The sequence below is a fragment of the Ciconia boyciana genome, chromosome 3 (genome assembly GCF_034638445.1).
Source record: "Ciconia boyciana chromosome 3, ASM3463844v1, whole genome shotgun sequence".
NCBI classification, from domain to species: domain Eukaryota; kingdom Metazoa; phylum Chordata; class Aves; order Ciconiiformes; family Ciconiidae; genus Ciconia; species Ciconia boyciana.
The window spans coordinates 68,176,262-68,194,426 of NC_132936.1; the positions used below are offsets into that span (position 1 = coordinate 68,176,262).

Genomic DNA, 18,165 nt, shown 5'->3' on the forward strand with positions numbered 1-18,165 from the left:
GGGTAAATTAGTTTAATTTGAGGATAAGAGATGCAGCTTTCTCCCACAAAATGAGTAGATTAAATAAAAGTGAATCCTTTTCAGACAGCCCTTTGAGGAATTAGTTTTTGTTGGTTAAACTGAACAGATTTACGTTCTGATCTTTTTTGCTATGTTTTTACTACAGTCAAATCAGTTTGTGCGTGTATATAGAGAGAGACATGCCAACTTCATTTAGTCTTTCACGTTTTAGTCCTCTTTTTAAGCAAAAGGACGTTCAGTGATCAACTGAATTACATTACTTAATATAGTTTATGGTCTATGCAGCAAGGATAAATACATTCCCTGGTTTCCCCTGGTGAGGTTGCCCTGGGGTTGAGCAGCAGCCTTGTAAGCTGTGGCTCACAGTGTGGTCCTGCACTTCCTTCCATCCTGAACGAGAAGGGGGAAGTTGAAGGGACAGTGGCACCACCGGTCCTTCTCCAGATTTACGGCACCGTCACCGCAAGCAGCATCTCAACTCCCATGAGTGACTCTGAGGTGCACCCCCAGGCCCAAACTCCCAGGGAAGAGGAGATGCTCCGGGGGGAGTCAGTGCCCGTGCCCCAGCGACAGAGCCACCCCTGGAGCAGCCACGGCCAGGGCGCGCTCCCAGCCCCATGCCCTTTCTCCCTGCACAACCGCTCTGCAGGCAGCGGCCGACGGTCCGCACAAGCCCGTTTGCCATCCCCCAGCAGGCAGAGCACCACGCGCTCTCGAGGCCGGCTCCGGGCACGCTTGCAGCCAGGCGCGCAGGGCCATGACTGAGGAAGTAGGAGTCTGGGCTGGGGCAGACCTCGCCAGCTGGTCGCAGGCATGAGTTGCTGGTGAGGAAACATCTCTTGCAGGAGAACTTTGCTGCAACCAGAGCAGGAACCTTCTGGCTTATCTGAACAGGCAGAGATTTTGCTCTTGGTGCTGCCAACAGCCCTGACCAGGCGTATTTTCCAGTTAGTCTAGTGTATATTTTCATGAGAAAGGAAACTTTCTCTGGACAAGGTTTTTGTTACCAAGGGAGAAGATAGTGTCAAGTATCAGTTCCACCAGCCGTGTCTGGGCACTCCTCTTAACCAAGGAAAAACATTATGATTAATGGGAGCCCAAATCTTTGCTTACATGGCTTAATGCAAGTGACCAGTGTGACTCACATGACCTGTATCTTCAACCAAGGCAGTCTTTGTTTTGCATTAAAAAATAACATGAAATGTAGGAAGAAAAAGGCAGCTTCCTCACATCTCTGTGGCATTAGCAAGGTTTTTGATTTCTTACCGAACTTTTGTTTCAACCCTACCAGTCAAGCTTTAGCCATACACACTGGGAATTTTCTGGCACTGCTGGCGAATGGTGTTCTTCTGGCAAGCAATAATTGTCTAATTTTCAATAACAATATTCATCCCAATGTTTGGTTTAATTCCAGGGGTACCACTTTGAAATGTTCCTTATGAACTTCAATTTTAATATCTAATACTCTTATATTAATAGTTCTGCAAGACGCAAGTGCTGGCAAAAAAAAAAAAGTCAGTTTTCTGACTAAAAGCCCTTCAAAAAATTTAATTTCCCATTGTGTCCATGGAAAAGACAAATGGACTTGGGAAGAAGATGCAGTAATTCTTCCTGAATAAATACCTTCTAGTAGCAATTTTCCCCATGAGGAATTGAATTTGGAGAACTGTCTCAGAGCATGTGGAACTCAAGAGATGTATCAAATTGGATCCCTGTATTTGTTATCTATTTACACTAACCTGACTGGTTCACATGCTTAGCTCCTTTGGACTACAGCTATAAGTGCTGGAGACCTCCTGAAATCTCTGGTTGTACCGCATTGTTCTTGGCTCTTGTATACTAAGATACAAATGAGCTTTTACTATGTTCTCAGGAGAGCTATTTTTTAAAGACTGTTTTCTCTGCTAACAATCTTTCATGTGCTCAGCAAAGTCACATGTGCCCATCCAGGGGGACAAGGAGTTAGCTGTGCCTGTGTAGAATTAAGCAAGTAAAAAAGGAATATTGAATTAAAGAAAATGCATTTTTAATAGTCTTGAAATTATTTGCAAATAGTTGTTCAAATGCTTGAATACTTTTGACTGAAAGATGCTTTTGGGAAGTGGGGAGGATTGTATTCACAGAACTGCAACAGGAATAATGTAGGTTTTCCCTGCATCCTTCTTCCCCTTTCTCCCCCTTTTTTAGTTAATAACTTAAGGGTTAAAATGCTTACCCAAAATATGAGCAACACAAGTTCAGTTCTTTGCCTAAGAGAGTAACCTAACTACAAAGCTACAAAGTCATGGGTATACATGAATGAGGCAGAGAGCAGATTCAAACTAGCTCTCCCACTATCTTTACGTGAGAGCCTTAATCGCTAAGCTATAGGGTAGTTGAATTTGCTGAGACTTTTTTCCTTCGCATAAAACAAGCTGTCAGCAGCCAAGGTCGCAATAAGCGCTCAGTTCTGCTTCAGAGATGAAATCTGAATGCTAACCTCCAAAATAAAGAGTATTTAAGAGTAACTAAAGAGTATTATTATTTAAACAAAATACACAGTCACCAAAAATAATTAAAAGAACCCTTCCCCACGCAAACATATCCTCTAGCATGTTGGAGAGAATAAGAAGTGGGAGCTACAGATTCTAGTCTGTTCTGCTACTGGGAAGAACTGCACCAAACTTTCCTATATACTTGGTGATTGCTTTAACCCCTGGATTATTCAGGGAAAAGAGTTCATCTTCCAGTTGCTTGTGTCCATCCTTTCCTGCTTTCCCTCACCCATCGTGCCTACAACATAATGTTACAGATCAAACAAAAAGGTTTTTCACATTTAAGTTATTTGTATATCTCCTTACAGACCAACAGTTAGATGGCAATTCGCTATCCAGTTGCAGCCACAGACCTCTCACTTTGAACACTAGGAACTGGGGGAACCATGTAAAACAGGTTTGAATATTGTAATCCCCATAAAGAGGCGAAATGCAATGTGCTATCACAAGTAAGAAGCATCTTAGGAACACCACCCCGTAAACACAAAGGCACTATGTAAGGAACAAATACATCGTTAATTAGACTGCTAGAATCTACAACAGAAGAATTTTATTTCACTGAACCATATACACATATTTGTAACATATCTATATGTAAACACTGTTGAACAATGAGTACATAATGAATCACGTTGCAATCACAAATTTCTACCTACGTACGTGTAATCATGCATCTGCCACGGACATTCTTGCCCTGCTCTATCACTGTGCCATATAATGCATTGTCATGGGTCAAAAACGTCCAAAGCACATAGAATAACAACACTCACATCAGAAAAACTACTGTGCATCGACAATGCTGAGGCACACTGCTGTGTCATGCAGAAAACATGTTCATAGCTGTAACATCCATAGACCTTAGCGAGGCTAAAAACTGTGTTCTTCATCTCCTGTGTACTTCATGTCCTGCCCTGGGCCTTTGACTTTTTTGTTTGTGGGACACACATTTGACTTCTGCAGCATCTCTAGTTTGCTGATCTATCTTTGTATCGTGTGTGGAAGAAGCACACTTCTTTCCACATTTTCCTGTTTTTGACTGAAAACTGTGACAAAAGTGTGCAAGTGGGGTGCTTCCTTTCCTAGGTTAGCCTCAAATGCTGCACAAGAATATAAGAATAAAATGGCCCCTTGTTTCAGACCAGTGGTCCGTTTAGCCCAACATTCTCTCTCCAACTGTGTCAGAAAGAGATACAATTTTGGGAGAGGCAACACTTTCCTGACATTTGCTACCTACTTTGTATAGTAGTACTTCTTAAATACATTTCAAACTAATGTTCTAGTTTCATTGAGTGTCTCTTAGATTTGATATTGTGTCATCTTCATGATTTAGATCATACCTCCCTCAGCTCTCTTCTTTCCTAAGTGAAAATTCCCAGGTTTTTAGTCTGAGTCAGCTCCTCTTTCTTCTTAACCATTTCAGCTGCTTTCTCCATATCTTTTCTGATTCCACCAGGTCTTCTTGAGCTGTGGTGACTGGAGCAGCACATAATACCTACAGTGTGGGTGCACTGACATGTTATAAAATGGCAATGTGTTTCCTGCCTTGTTCCCAATACATCCTGATGATGTACAACATTTTACTGGCTTTTTTGGCTGCCACCTCACATTGAACTGATAACTTCAAGGAAGTGCCAATGCTAACTCCAAGATCTCTTCTCTGAGTTATAACTTTTCAGTTCACATTGTGCTGGCATGGAGTTTAAATTATTTTTCTGTAGAGTCTGCACTGAAGCTAGTATGACACCTACTTGCCTGCTCACCCAACTGAGCAAGTTATTTCTGGTGTTCCTTATTATTAGCATTGCATTTCATTGCCCAAAAAGAAGTCTTGGAGAATTCACTGCATACATCCTACTATGTGTCACTGATGAAGGTGTTGAATAAAACTGGTTAAATCACTGAACCCTGGTAACTGACCCCACCCTTAGTAGTGATCATCAAACCCTTTCGTTTGCCCAATCCTTTCACCAGCTTTCAGTCCATAAAAGAACATCTCCTCCATCCCCATGGAAAATTACCTTTTGTAATAACCACTGGTGTGGAATCGTGTCAAAGATCTTTTGAAAATCAGAACTATTAAGTCCCCTGAATACCCTTTATCCATGTGCTTGACTGCCCTCACAGAACTCCAGCAGGTGATTGAGATGGCCTTTCCTTTCAAAGAAGCCATGCTGACTTCTTCCCAAGAGGTGATGTTTATCCATGTGATCAAGTATCTTACTCTGTAAGATATACTCTACGAGCTAATCAGGAATGGAGTCAGTCATCGGTCTGCAGTTCTCAGATCTCTCTTAGAGCCTTTTTTGTAGGTGGAAGTTACACTGGCAGTCTGGCACAGGGGCCGTTTCTATAGATTTGTGAGACAACCTGGCCAGCAGTTCTGCAATTTCACATTTGAGTTCCTTCAAAATATTGGTTGAATGCCAACCTACCCTGCTGAGTTACTGATATCTAATTTGTCTATTTGGTTTAATTCACTTTGAATCCCTGTTCCTACAGCTAAAGAAAGTGGGAACAGAGACTTGAAATAACTTGTCTTTGTCCCAGCCACTTGGCCAAAGCAGTAGTGATATGTTAAAATGGAAATCTGCGGAAAGAAAATAGGTCTACTGATTCCATCTGGTTATCCACAAGTAATCTGTATTGTGCTAAAAACATTGGAGAGAGTAGTGATAGCAACCATAAAGGTAGTAGTGAGGCACCTTTTGATTTGCACATCTGACATAGTAATACCAACCTACTTAAGTGATGATAAAAATGAGCTAAATTAGGAATGATCAGGGAACCCCATTCGCATTATTGAAGCATCATACGGTAAGTGCGAGAGACAGGTGGCATAAGTGCTAAAACAAGGATGGAGAGTATGTGCTGCAGGGAATCAATCTACTGCATTAACGGCTAATGGCACACTCAGTGTTTATCCATTATTTATCACATAAATGAGTATGTACTGTCTAGACTGCAGAGGTGCTTTCATAACAGAGTGACACTGATTACTGAAAATTAAAAAATGAGAGCTGATCTTAATAAATGAATTGAAAATTAGCAAATGGTAACAAACTCCACATGGTCTATCTGCTCAACCTAATAACACTGGGCTTTGTTTTGGTTTTATGAAAATTATTTGATCCACCGCTATAATTTTTTAAGAGTTCAGAGAATAATGCAAAACCTAGAAAAAAGGCAGAGGACTTAGGATGCAATCACTTCCTGCCAGTACCACATACGTTCATTTGCATGCACACTTTCATTCTGAGCTGCTTTTTGTTTTGCTTTCATATTCTGCTCATTTATTTCTTTTCCATTTCAACTTACTGGCACATTAGTGAAACCTAAGAATATCTGCTCATACTGAGAGAAGAATGATGTTACTCAAAATGCATTGTGTACCAGTTGTGGCATAGAAACTACACTCTATGCATTGGTTTTAATGTTTTAATGATGCCAGAACACTGGCCTTGAATAAGTAAGTTACATGAGCTCAGGCTTGATCATGCATTAGCAGTGGAAGCTGTATCATTAAATTTGGAAGAAGGGTTACATTTTCACCTCAGACCCACTGAAGGTGTTAAAACTGGACACAAATTCAGATGGTTAGTTGAATCAGGAAACTGTTTATAGACTAATCCTAATAAAAGTAGTACAGGGTTATTTAGACATGCTAATTTATTCTTGAAGGATAGAACTATATCAAATAAGTGGAAAAGACATAGTACTTAAGTGTTCCCAGTATGCTAAATATCTTAAAAAGATGACTTCTACATTAAGATGATTCAGTTTGTAGGGACTTAGGTAACCATTTAAAATTTACACTAATGCTGAATATTAGTAGTTTGCATTCACCTGCATTACACCCTATCCTCATCACAGACCAGTAATTCCCGAGAGGGCACACATCATTATATTGCAGCTAATAAGGTATTAACTAGGCATGTTGGCCCTGAAAATAAGTCATGGATTTCTTCCATCTGAATCCATCATACTCTGTTCAGTTCTATAAGCAGCAAGCTGTTGTCACAAAGTGAATCCCTTACCAGGATAACAGACACGCTTGGATATGTTTTCAGTGACAAGGTGAAAAATACAAAATTTCCTCAGCTTCCATCAGGAATGTCTGAAATTTTAAAAATCCCTCTCTCCAATCATTGCTGGAAACATTCATGGTATCATTTACTCTGATAAGAAGGACATCTCTTATATTAGGATGCCAACAACAAACAAACAATATATTAGGATACCAACAACAAACAAACAAACAAACAAAACCCCAAAACAAAAAACCCTCTCAAATCTTGGACCACTTAGGTTCAGAAAACATAAAGAGAGAGGACAGTTTTTGATTAATCTAAACCAGCCAACATTAAATTGAGTCTTCCAAGGATTTAGATTGGGTTCTGAATCCCAGTGTGCCATCTGGGCTGCTCATAAATGATAAAGCTGCTAGGCCCATGGCTGCATAAGTACATGCAAGACTGGAAGACGCTTGAAAATAGGCTATATTTTTTACAAAATGTTCATAAACAGGATTTCTTCCACCCCCATTCACATTAATATTTTGGAAAAAAATTAGTCTTGTGCATTTTCAATTATCCCTAGCAATTGCCAATTACTAGATTAACTAGTCAGATTTACCAGCTAATATACTCCAAAAAGGCACCTAAAGGCTTTCAAAGGTTATTATCATATTTACAGGCTCCAAGATTACTTCCAGCAAAGACATCCTAATTCAGTCTCTTCTGGTTTATTCGATTGCACTTTATTAGCTAGTAATCATACTGCTAAGCCTTGTGATAACGCTGCTTCACATCTGCTTAAACTGCCGTCTCTTCATGATGCATCTGTGAAGTGTATACAATTGTGTTCCTTCTATAAACAGAAAACAATGGCAAAGTGACTTGTGGTTAGCCCATTCCGTTACTGAATCTGAGATTTGGGGGCAGGAGCTGTGGCAGCCAAACTTTTCCAAGGATATTAAGTACTAGTTTTTCTTTGCAAACACCCATTATTCCAGTGTGTCCTCTGCAGTGGTTATGTATATTTTGCACCAGTGTTGTCAGTCAGGAAAGCAACGATTATGGTTATTTCATTCACTTGTAGAGGAATTCCCATGATGCAGCTGACTTTTATTTTTGTTCCAGCAAGTGGGTAGCGATAATCATAATACAGAAAAAAGTGGTTGTGAGAAAGTTCAAAGTCATTTCAATGTGTTCATTTATTCACACAAGTATTTGTGGCGATTTATCCAAGAGCTCAAATATGCACTACTGTACAGCTGCTTTCTTTCTGAAGGTTGCTCTAGACCTCCTATTTCTCCCTTACTTTTCTCCTTTAAAGCATATTATCATTCTATTCTCTGTAATTAATCTCAGATGATCATCAGACTATAAAAATATATGAAGCTGAACAAACAGTAAAGTTATTTGTGGTTGTTTCCCTAAACCCAGTTTGCAATTCAGTTTTTGTATGACATCAATATGTGTGTTTGTCTCCCTTTTCACTTACATTTTCAGGTTTTTATTGTGGATATTTTTTTTTCCCAAGCTCATTTAAAAAGAGGCTTGTAGTTATGGAAATACAGACACATGGCAGATTAATAAGTGAGGAAATTACAGGAATAGTTTTCTGTCTACTATATCCACAGTGGCTTTGTGTGTCTAAGAACAAGATTTGAAAGGAGGCTGGAATAGTGTAAATGAGTGAAGAAGGAAGAGATTTAATCCATCAGTGTAGCCATGGACTGAATTAAAAAGGGAGAAGGCAGGAAAAAAAGGATACTCCAGAGTCATGAAGGTACCTTACCCAAAGATTTCTTGTTCGTGTTCTACTTTTCCCGAACATGAATCAGCTTTGACCAAACATTTATGATACGTGGAGGAATAAAAAAAGCATCAATATCCAGGAAAACCATCCTATGGATCCATCTGTAGTGCAGTATCATCACAGTACGGTAGAGACCCCCTGCCATTGTTAGCCCAGAGAAATGCGAGCCTTCAGCGGCAGATTGTACCAAGGGGAAAGACACATACTGAAAATGACACAGTTTCTACAAGTTGTGTAAAAGACATTTTGAGGATGAGCACTAGAATAAAAAATTAGATGGAACAACAGCTTCCAGCTGGTGACAGAAAGAGCCTGGTTACTGCTGTATCGTCTGGCAGATAGTAAAAAGCCAGAAGCGTGGCGTTCTGCTGAGAGTCACTCCTACCAAGAGAGGAGGAGTTGGCAACAATAAGCATCTCCTGCAGGGGGGCTAGCAGATGACGGTAGGCACCTCCAGGTTTGCTTGGCAGCCCAAACACAATACCAGCTTCTACAAAGTCATCAAAGCCAAACTAGTTAAAAAAACTGGCTATGCCACATCTTTGAGATGGGTATTTGGTTGCTGTTGTCCTTGCTAGCCAGTGCTGTCTCTCTGCTACAGAATGAAGTGCCCTCTGTATTCTGGCTGTTGTATTAGATGCGTATTACTGCTCTCCCTTGAACAGTTAAACCTTACTGCAGCTGAACCAGAAAAGTATTCACTGATTCACAACAGAAGATACTTCACACTTACTCCGTTTTCCAGTGCTGCCCATTAGAGTCAGTTGTCACAGAAAAGAACCGATAGTTTCTTTAAGAAAATACTGTATTTTTTAATATTTCAGGTTTCCTCAGAAGTCCAAGATGTAACTGGGTGAAGTATAATTACATATTTATAATTTTAAAATAAATGAAGAAATAGTTCTTGCTGAGATGAACTTTCAGTCAGGACATAAGACAGGAAGTTTTACCAGTCCAGTTTTATAGATGAGAATTTGGGGTAGAGATAGGGCGCAGATAAATAATTCTACAACTTTTGATCAGCGATTTAGGGGTAGAGATTTGTTCAAATTCAATTCATAAAATACACATATTAAGTCTCCAGCACAAATTAACAATTATATAACTCTTTTATGCAAGCAATGCTACAGAAGTGGTGCGGCGCACCTGCACCATTCCTATTCCTTGTTTCTCATCCCACCTCTAACCCCTTTGCCCAGGTGTTCAGAGGAGGCAGCGTGGTGAGGCACTTAGGGGATTTAAGCCACCAGAAAGCTGATTTTAACAAGATAATCCAGAAAATTAAGGCAGACTTGGTGAGTTATGCGTCAGTCACATGCGTACCTCCATTTATGTTACAGCATCACAGAATTGTTGAGGTTGAATCATCTAGTTGAACCCCCCTGCTCAAGCAGGGTGAGCTACAGCAGGTTGCCCAGGACCGTGTCTAGATGGGTTTTGAATAACTCCACAGATGTAGAGTCCACAGCCTCTCTGGGCAACCTGTTCCCATGTTCAACCATCCTGACAGTAAACAGCATTTTCTTATGTTCAGATGGAATTTCATGTGTTTCAAAGGTACCTGGTAACAATTGTTATGTCAAGACTGTCTTCTGTCAAGAGGGTCTAAGAGAAGGCAGACACTCAGTACGCAGCTGTTAACATGCAGGGTTAAATTTTCTGGCTTTATAATTATTTGTGGAAATTTTGTTTGTCTTCTTTTGCACATTTTTAATGATTAAGAAGCTGACTCTTATTTCCCCATGGCAAACAGTTCTGCTTTTTTACTGTTCACTGATATTACTAAACAATACTGCATATCCACGCTCTTCAAGACTTTGCTGATAGGTAGATGTAGTGTAAGGGGTAAGCTCTTAAAACAGGACAGCAGGTAATCTGTAACTGTGCACTGCGTGTACCCAAACCATTTCCCAAAGGTTACTTCCCTCTGGGAGACTGCATGCTACAGCAGAGGAATGTTTGCTCTGGTTTACAAGGGGCCACATCATCTGTGGGCAGGTAGAATACTCCTGATCAGCGTTGCTCTTTGGCACCTCAGAGGCCTGTTACCTGCCTTCCCTTCTGGCACTAACACGGACCGATGTAATCAGCAGAAAGCCTATGAAATTAAGATATAAATTCCTTACCGTGAAACAGCTTTGTTCCGCACAATGTATCTAATCCAAATGTGAAGAAAAGTTAACGTGCTTACACAGTCCCTGCTTCACTTCCATATCCAAAACTCCTGATTTGTACAATAAGGCTTTTTCTTTATAAAATCGTCACTTTGGGAAATTCTAACTTAACAGGGAAGATGAACACAGCCAGTTTTATCTGCTCATTTCTCCTTCATAGCAAGAAAGTTCATGGTCTTTCAGGATAAAGCAAAATTTAACTTGCAGAGAGGATGAATGAATTTCCAGCTGCCCCAAACTTTGTTCCACTTATCTCCTGGTCGTCTCTGCTCCAGCTCTATTTCCCATTGTTAAATACATATAAATATATATTGTAGAATACTCAGGACAAAATATGCCCAATTAGTAACTTCAATGTAATTCTTATACCTAAACTTGAAACTAAATCGGCAATAATCAGTCATCATACAAACAAGTAGCTCCAGAAGTCTTATTAAACACACTGCTCTTTATACCTGGTATAAATGTGGTCTTTTCATTTTTATTCTCTTTTTTCCTCCATCCTTCAATTTTTGTCATATCTGTTCGAAGTCAATGAAGAAATAAAAACTTGCCTAAACTTTATTAGTAGTATTAACAATGGGCCCAGTTACAGCAGATAACTCAAAGATTTTGAGCTGAATCCTCCTCTGATATGTGGGGCCATTTACTACCCAAGTGATAGTTCATCAGACTGAAGAGCTATATATTAAATATATACATATCAACTGAGAACATTTCCAAAAACTCTTCTGTCTTAGGCACAGGCAAGTTTTTTTTCAATAACTACTTGCTGATTTTCAACTTGCAATGTTTCAATAATTTCACTTGTATCCATTGCAAGAAAGCTTAATTTTTGCATGTCTGCTTATGTGGGAGTCACACTCCCACACATCTAAGTACAGTTTGTACACGTACCTTGGCACAGTTTGTACACTCTGCCTCAAATATTAGAAATTGCAGTATCAGGTGCATCGCCATGAACACATTGTGATGAGGCAGTATTACCAATTTCCTATGAGTTCAAGCATGCATTACTATGCTTATTATTATTGCTTTGGAGGCAACTTCTTGTGGCATAATTCCTTGTAAACAACTCATTTGCATTTAAAGCAATTGCTTAAGAAAAGGCATCTCACAGGTCTCAAAACATCTCTCAAAGATCATTCACCAAGATTCACCAGTATCTTTGACATTCACAAAATACAATGCTGTTCAGAAATTCAAATGTTGTTCTTTTAAAAAAGACAAAAAACCAAAACAAAACAAAAACCACCACCACCAAAAAACTCTTAAGCATTCTCATCTGCTACCCTACATAGAAAAGATTAAACCTTGGACTCCAAGATGTTACACTTTATTCTGTCAAAGGGCCAAGTAGAAAAAACATCATGCTACTCATTTTATATTAACAATTGGATGGGAAACCCACCTTTTTAGTTCTTGTTTCCACTCAGTTCTCTGACAGATTTTTAGGCATCTTGCTTCCCCCCCACAGTAGACAGCATTTATTAACATCTTCCATCACAGACATACCAGTGCTTTGGACTCTCCTTTCTAAACCAGTTTCTCATCTCTACTGAATGAGAAGTATGACCCATGTCAAACTCCCACTTTCAAATAAACTTACAGTATGTGACTTATGAAAATTCAGTTGAGGCTTTTCACAATTTACATACAAACAAATATTTAAACATCAGGACCTGAAAAATCACAGGCTAGCACTGAATATTTTACATGTTTATAGTCTACCTTATTATGATTTCATCAAAAACCTGAAATGTAAACGTTTCAGGAAGTACCAAAAACTTGCATTCATATAGCAATATAAAGGGCAAATTAGTAAACTTCTCATTTTTACTTTGCGGAAAAAAAAAAAAAGACCAAACCCAAAGGAAAATAAAATCCACTGCAAACCCATTTCAACCACAGTCACAAAAGACTTTGCTGCTTGTCTCTCAATAGACAGGGAGTAAAAAGTCCACAGTGGCACATAAAGGCTAATGGCAGCCTACAATCTAATTAGCCCTTATTATAATACTGTCCAGAGATTCAACAGATACTTCTTTAGAAAGGACACAGGCACAAAGAACCCACCCACAAAGGAGTTACGTTTCCTTTCAAAGGTCTAGAAATGTGTAATAAAGAAGAGCCTTTGACCAGGAAGAAGCTTGGCTGAGCCTGGCATGTTAGTTAGCCTGCCTTGAGATTTTCTTGACTGAAAGAAAAAAAGTGGGGAACAAGAGTGTTTATACATTCTACTTCATTTAGATTTCCACCTTGGCTTACAAGGCTGAGTGAAAGTTTTTCTTTGTATGAGGTTAGGATTTTCTGTAGGCTTTGCTGAGATTTCTATGGAAGAGCAGAGAGTATAACTGAAGAGCATTCAAATGGAGCTCCAAAAAGCCTGGGTAGTTTTTCTGTAAGTTTTGAGGATGCTGTAGCCCTGGAGGATGTTTAAATGCACGTGACTAAAAGGCAAACCGAGAATGGCGGTTATCAAGTTATGTCCAGTGAGTATTAATGTCTGTGATGCCGTATTACTGACATAGAGGTGACCCAAGAAGTGAGTTCCTGTACATCATAGGAGGAGGTGCAGCTAGAAAAGTAGGGCACAGACTGCCTAAGGCTTAGACAGCCCCAAACTCTTCCTGTCAGAGGCTGATCACAAGACACAAGAGTGTGCATGGGTATGTAATCAGTGATGCTGTGGAGCTCCGCACAGAGTCACTTGCCTTTGAGAGCTTACAAAGCTCAAGTCCAGCGAGACTTGCACACGAAGGGTGCCTCTACAGAAGCAGTATAGTTCAAATGAAGAGTAAATCTCCTGATCATCTGGACTTACACTGAGCTTTGGTTTATAACTTGACACAGTTTCAGAAAGCAAGCTGCATTCCTTTTGAATAAAACCAAACCAGAAGATGGGCTCCAAGGGTTCACTTAATGCACGCCAGCCACTAATGAATATTCAATCCACAGCTCCAGATAAGAACGAGTCTGAAGTGAAACCTCCTGTGCTACATACAGTACAGACATCAGGTCCTCAGCAGCAACTGTGCTGCTCTACAGATCCACTTGTATTGGGGCACACCATTAACATTATTAGTCTGGTCTCCCGTGGCATTGCAGACCATGACATTTCACCCAGATACCTCTTCCATGGCACCTTGAGGCCTCAATGAGACCAAACCCTTTTAGCCTGCAAGACTAAAATGCATGCCACAAACAACAGAAGGGTCTGATTGCTTAATGTGCTTGCTGGGGCTGTGAACCCGGGTAAGATAAGGTAAAATAACCTAAAGGATCCAGTGGGAAATTTGTGCACCGTGCTCCTACAGGGTTCTTTGTCCATGCCTGACATAGAATTCCTCTGCATAAGCAGAGATCTTAAACTGTGCTAATTTCATCTAGGATAGCTGCTAGCATGTGTTCTCCTAAACAGCCCTACATTTTTGCAGAACTTGAGCACAGTGGATACCAGATTAAGAGGCTTTGACTCTATGTAATGGAATAAAAGTAGGGAACACATTGCACAGTCATTGATTCTTTTTACCTTCCAGTAGCGTAACTATGATGAAGCACCTTATTGTTCAAATATTTATTTCAGAGGACAGATGTAGGGAGATGGTGTTTATAGAAGTGGTTTGTCTCTCCAAGCCCAGACATCACTGCTGGTGGTTTTTTCCCTTTAAAATAACTTTTCCAGATGGCGGAGCAATTCAGTATTTACCCTGCAATCAAGCACTTTAAGACCCTTTCCTTTTCAGGGTGTAGAAGCCCAAGCACAAGACCCCCTGAATTGCTCCTAGCATCAAGGATCCCTTTGGTGATCAAACCTCTGCTGACAGAAACGGTCATTCATCGTCTTTAGAACAAAGGCTGGTATAAATACTGATCCCTCAGATCACACCACTGCTCACCTACCCAAGCATCATCTTTCACTTGATTTTCCTCCCACGACATTTTTTTTTAGTGTCCTGCCACTCATTTTATTTTCTCCTGGACTAAAAGGAAGAGGATTTGGTCTCAGGGCCTCCTCAGAGCCAGCATGACCAGCGTGGAAATCCAAGTCTTTCCTGTCACCAAGACCAGCTGCTTCTGCTAGCCACCATATTTTGTGCCCCGTCAGTGATGAGGAAGCCACCGCCCCTCAGAGCCGAGGGCACGAACCTTCACGATGAGGTCCCCGGGACAGCATTACCAAGAGGGTAGTTACAACCAGGAGCGCTGTTGCCGCCATCAGGTCCACCACTAAGAAAGTAACCTTATAACGCTGATACTCGGCCCAACGTTTTCACCCAGGGATAACGAGGTCCCCGTCTTACAGTGCTCGCAGGTACTGCAAAGCGCACTTCTAGCAATTGTGCGTGTGTGCGATGAAGGCAAACACCGAGGACTCGCCTCTCCGCGCCGGGGCAGCCGTACGGCCAGCGTACGGTAACGGTGGAGCACCAGCACGCCACACGGCCTACGGTCAGAGCCCCGCCGCCGCACAGCCCCCGCCGCGCTCCGACCCACGCCACGCGGCCGCCGCCCCGGCGGGGCGCCGACACCTGCTCCCGCCGCCGCCGCGCGCCCTCAGCCCGCAGCCCATTGGCTGCGGCGCGGTCAGCGGGCGGCGCGGGGACCGCCCGCCCCGGGCCGCGCCAACGGCGGCCGGGCCCTGCGCCCCGCCGCCCCCGCTACGGTACGCCCGGCCGGCGGTCCGGCGCTGCGGCGGGGCTGCCGCGGAGGCCGACGCGCGCGACAGCGTTTCACGATACAGCGATTAAAAACCGTAGTTGCTGGTGCATTGTAATTTTGGGTTGAAAATGCGGGCAACCGGGTTCTGCAAATAACTTGCTGCCCGCGCTCACAACTCGTGACCTCCCGGGGGCAGCGCGCCTGAGGGACGCGGGTCCCTCGGGCAGGGCAGGGCAGGGCCGGGCCGGGCCGGGCCGCCGCAGCCCCGGCCCCGCACCTGCCAGCCCCCGGGCACCTACCGCCGCCGGAGCGGCGCGGCGGGTCCGGCCTGCGCGGCGGAGGGCGATGGGCGGGGAAGGGCATGCCCCTCCGCTCCCTCGGGAACGGCACGGCCTCTTCCCGCCCGGCCCGGCCGCGGAGCTGCGACTCGGGAGCGCGCCGAGCCCGCCAGCCAGGCTGCTGCCAGCAGCGCCGGCACCGCCGCCGCCAACCACCCCTCCAACCCCGCCTGCCCCGCGCCGCTGCCAGCCGCCGCCGCACAGCGCGGCCCCTCCGCTCCGCTCCGCTCCGCCCCGGCCGGGGCCGAACGCGGCGCGGGGGCGCTCGGAGTCCCGCCCGCAGGGGCGCGCGCACACACGCACACGCACACACGCGGAAGCGCACCCCGAGCTGGCTCGCAGCCCGCCGCCGCCGCCGAGGCCGCCCCGGCGCAGCGTGCAACATGGCGCTGGTGCCCTGCCAGGTGCTGCGCGCCGCCATCCTCCTGTCCTATTGCTCCATCCTGTGCAATTACAAGGCCATTGACATGCCCGCGCATCAGACCTATGGAGGCAGCTGGAAATTTCTGACCTTCATAGACCTGGTAAGTGCCCCCGGCGCCCGTGGCCCTGCCCCCTCCCTCAGGCTGCCCGGTGAACGGCCGCGGCCCCGCGCGGGAGCGGGCCGGGCGCATCGCGGCCCCCGGAGGCGGCGGCCCTGCTCGACGGCAGCGCCATGAGGTGACCTTAAAGCGGGGACGGCGACATGTTGTGACACCGGGGCCGGCCGTGAGAGGAGCCAGCCGGACACCGCGGCAGCGGAGCCGGGTGGTTGGAACGGAGAAAGACACGGACAAAGCCGAGGGGCTGCTGCCTGTAAGCGGCCGTGGGGAAGGTCACCGCAGTGCTGATGCTGTGTTTCGCCTTTTTTAATGGCTGACAGTAAACACCAGAACCTGCTGCTCCCAGCACTTGGCTCCCGTGTGCTGTCAAAACAGAAAACATGCCTTGCTCCCTTTGGCCCATCCGAGGAATCCATCCCCTACAGGTGCAAGTGTGTGAGAGTGACACAAAAAATGTTGGGCAACACAACTTGCCGGATCCAGGTAGTTTTGTTTGCAAATCCAAACAGAGCCTACAAAACAAAAGATGTGTCATTTCACTTTTCTTCATAAGGGTCCAGATCTGGAACAGTCACGAGCATGCTGGCCTGCTGGGAAACACCAGGTGCTGGCCAGGGGCTGTTTTTGCTCTGAGCTTCCTAGCCTCGCTGCCTCACAACAGTGTTCCCCTAGTGCAGGTGGAAGGAGAAGGGGCGGGAGGAAGAGAGAAGATGGGAGCAGAAACTTGGTTTTTGGTTCAGAAATATGATAGCCAACTTACACCTAGTACCTAGGTCAAAATAGTTTTTTTTCTTTGAATCCACAGTGTAAATAGGCAAGAGATTTTGCGGTTCTTACCGAGTTACAGAAAGGTCCCAAAATGCAAGTATTTCAGTGCTTCCCAGTGATAAAACCTCTCTCAGAACCTCATTGTAGGTTCACAAGTATTGCTACTATTGCCTACACGCTTCACATCCAGTCAGTAGGTTGAGTTTGGAGACCAAACTCAAACACTATTAACCTGGCAGGTCAAGTGTGCAAATTTCTGTATCAGGATTAAGCTAAGGTTCACTGAGGTCCATATTTGATTTGGCAAGAAGAAGCACCTACCGTATTTTGCATTTAGCCGGGATGATAATTTTTGCGTTGGGTGCCAAATATTTGCTGGATCTCTGAGTATCCACAGCCGTAACTGGTGCTTTTACTGCGATTGTAAAAGGGCATCTTAAGGCCTGATGTTTTTCAGGAAGGCAAACTAGAATCTATTTTTTTTTTCCTTTTGGTCTGCTGAACAGTACTGTCAGTAATATTAATTGGTAGAAGTTAGCGTCAAGTCCCAGTAAGTTAGCAGGGAGCTGTTGACTTTAGTGGCAGTTGAATTGGAAATGAACTAACTAAAGCTAAAAGCCAATGATCTTGTCTTTGAGTCTCTTTCACCTTTTTCTCTGTTCTCCTGGCCCTGACAGTTGCTTGAGGATTAAGTGAACTAAGGCTGTCATACAGTGAAAATAACATTTGACAGTACATGATATTCATAATTTCCCAAAAATTACAGCCTGCTGTCTGTGGCAAGTTCATGTGGACTTTGCCATCAAAGCATGCACATGGTTCAGGCTACTTCTGTCATGGCCCAAAAGGTCAAGGTAAATATGTAGTGCTTTCTGAAACGTCTAGAACAGTTATCAACTTCAGCTAGTAATTTCTGTCCTTTAGCTAATAGTTGTCGTGTGTTTCTCATAGTCAAGTCCGATAGTTGAGAAAAGGTTAGCAATTCCTTACAGTCTTCAATCCTTCCAAATAACACACAATTCAATGACTTGAATGCCTTTCTCAGTGACTAGCCAGCACATAGACCTCTTCATTTGTTGACAATATTCACTTATGTCCAAATGGCCCTGGTAGCATCTTATCTAAGCAAATCTATCTTTTTGTCTCCTGGGACAATTGGGAGACTTGAAGACACAAAAACTATTGGATTCCTGAGGAGGATACCAGGAGGTGTGGTTGGAGAATGTTAGGCACATTTCCAAAATACTGTGTGTTGACTAAGTCTTGAAACCCACTTCCATAAGTTTCAGTTTCCTCAACCATGTGC

General features: G+C 43.4%; 1 protein-coding gene across 1 annotated transcript in view; it reads left to right on the forward strand.

Moving 5' to 3' along the window:
* The first annotated feature begins 15,634 nt into the window (after positions 1-15,634).
* AIG1 (androgen induced 1) overlaps positions 15,635-18,165 on the forward strand; it is a 126,172-nt gene continuing 123,641 nt past the window's right edge. Inside the window, exon 1 of the mRNA XM_072856000.1 lies at positions 15,635-16,073. Coding sequence (XP_072712101.1) covers positions 15,933-16,073 — 141 coding nt within the window. The 5' untranslated portion in view covers positions 15,635-15,932. The remainder of the gene's footprint in view (positions 16,074-18,165) is intronic.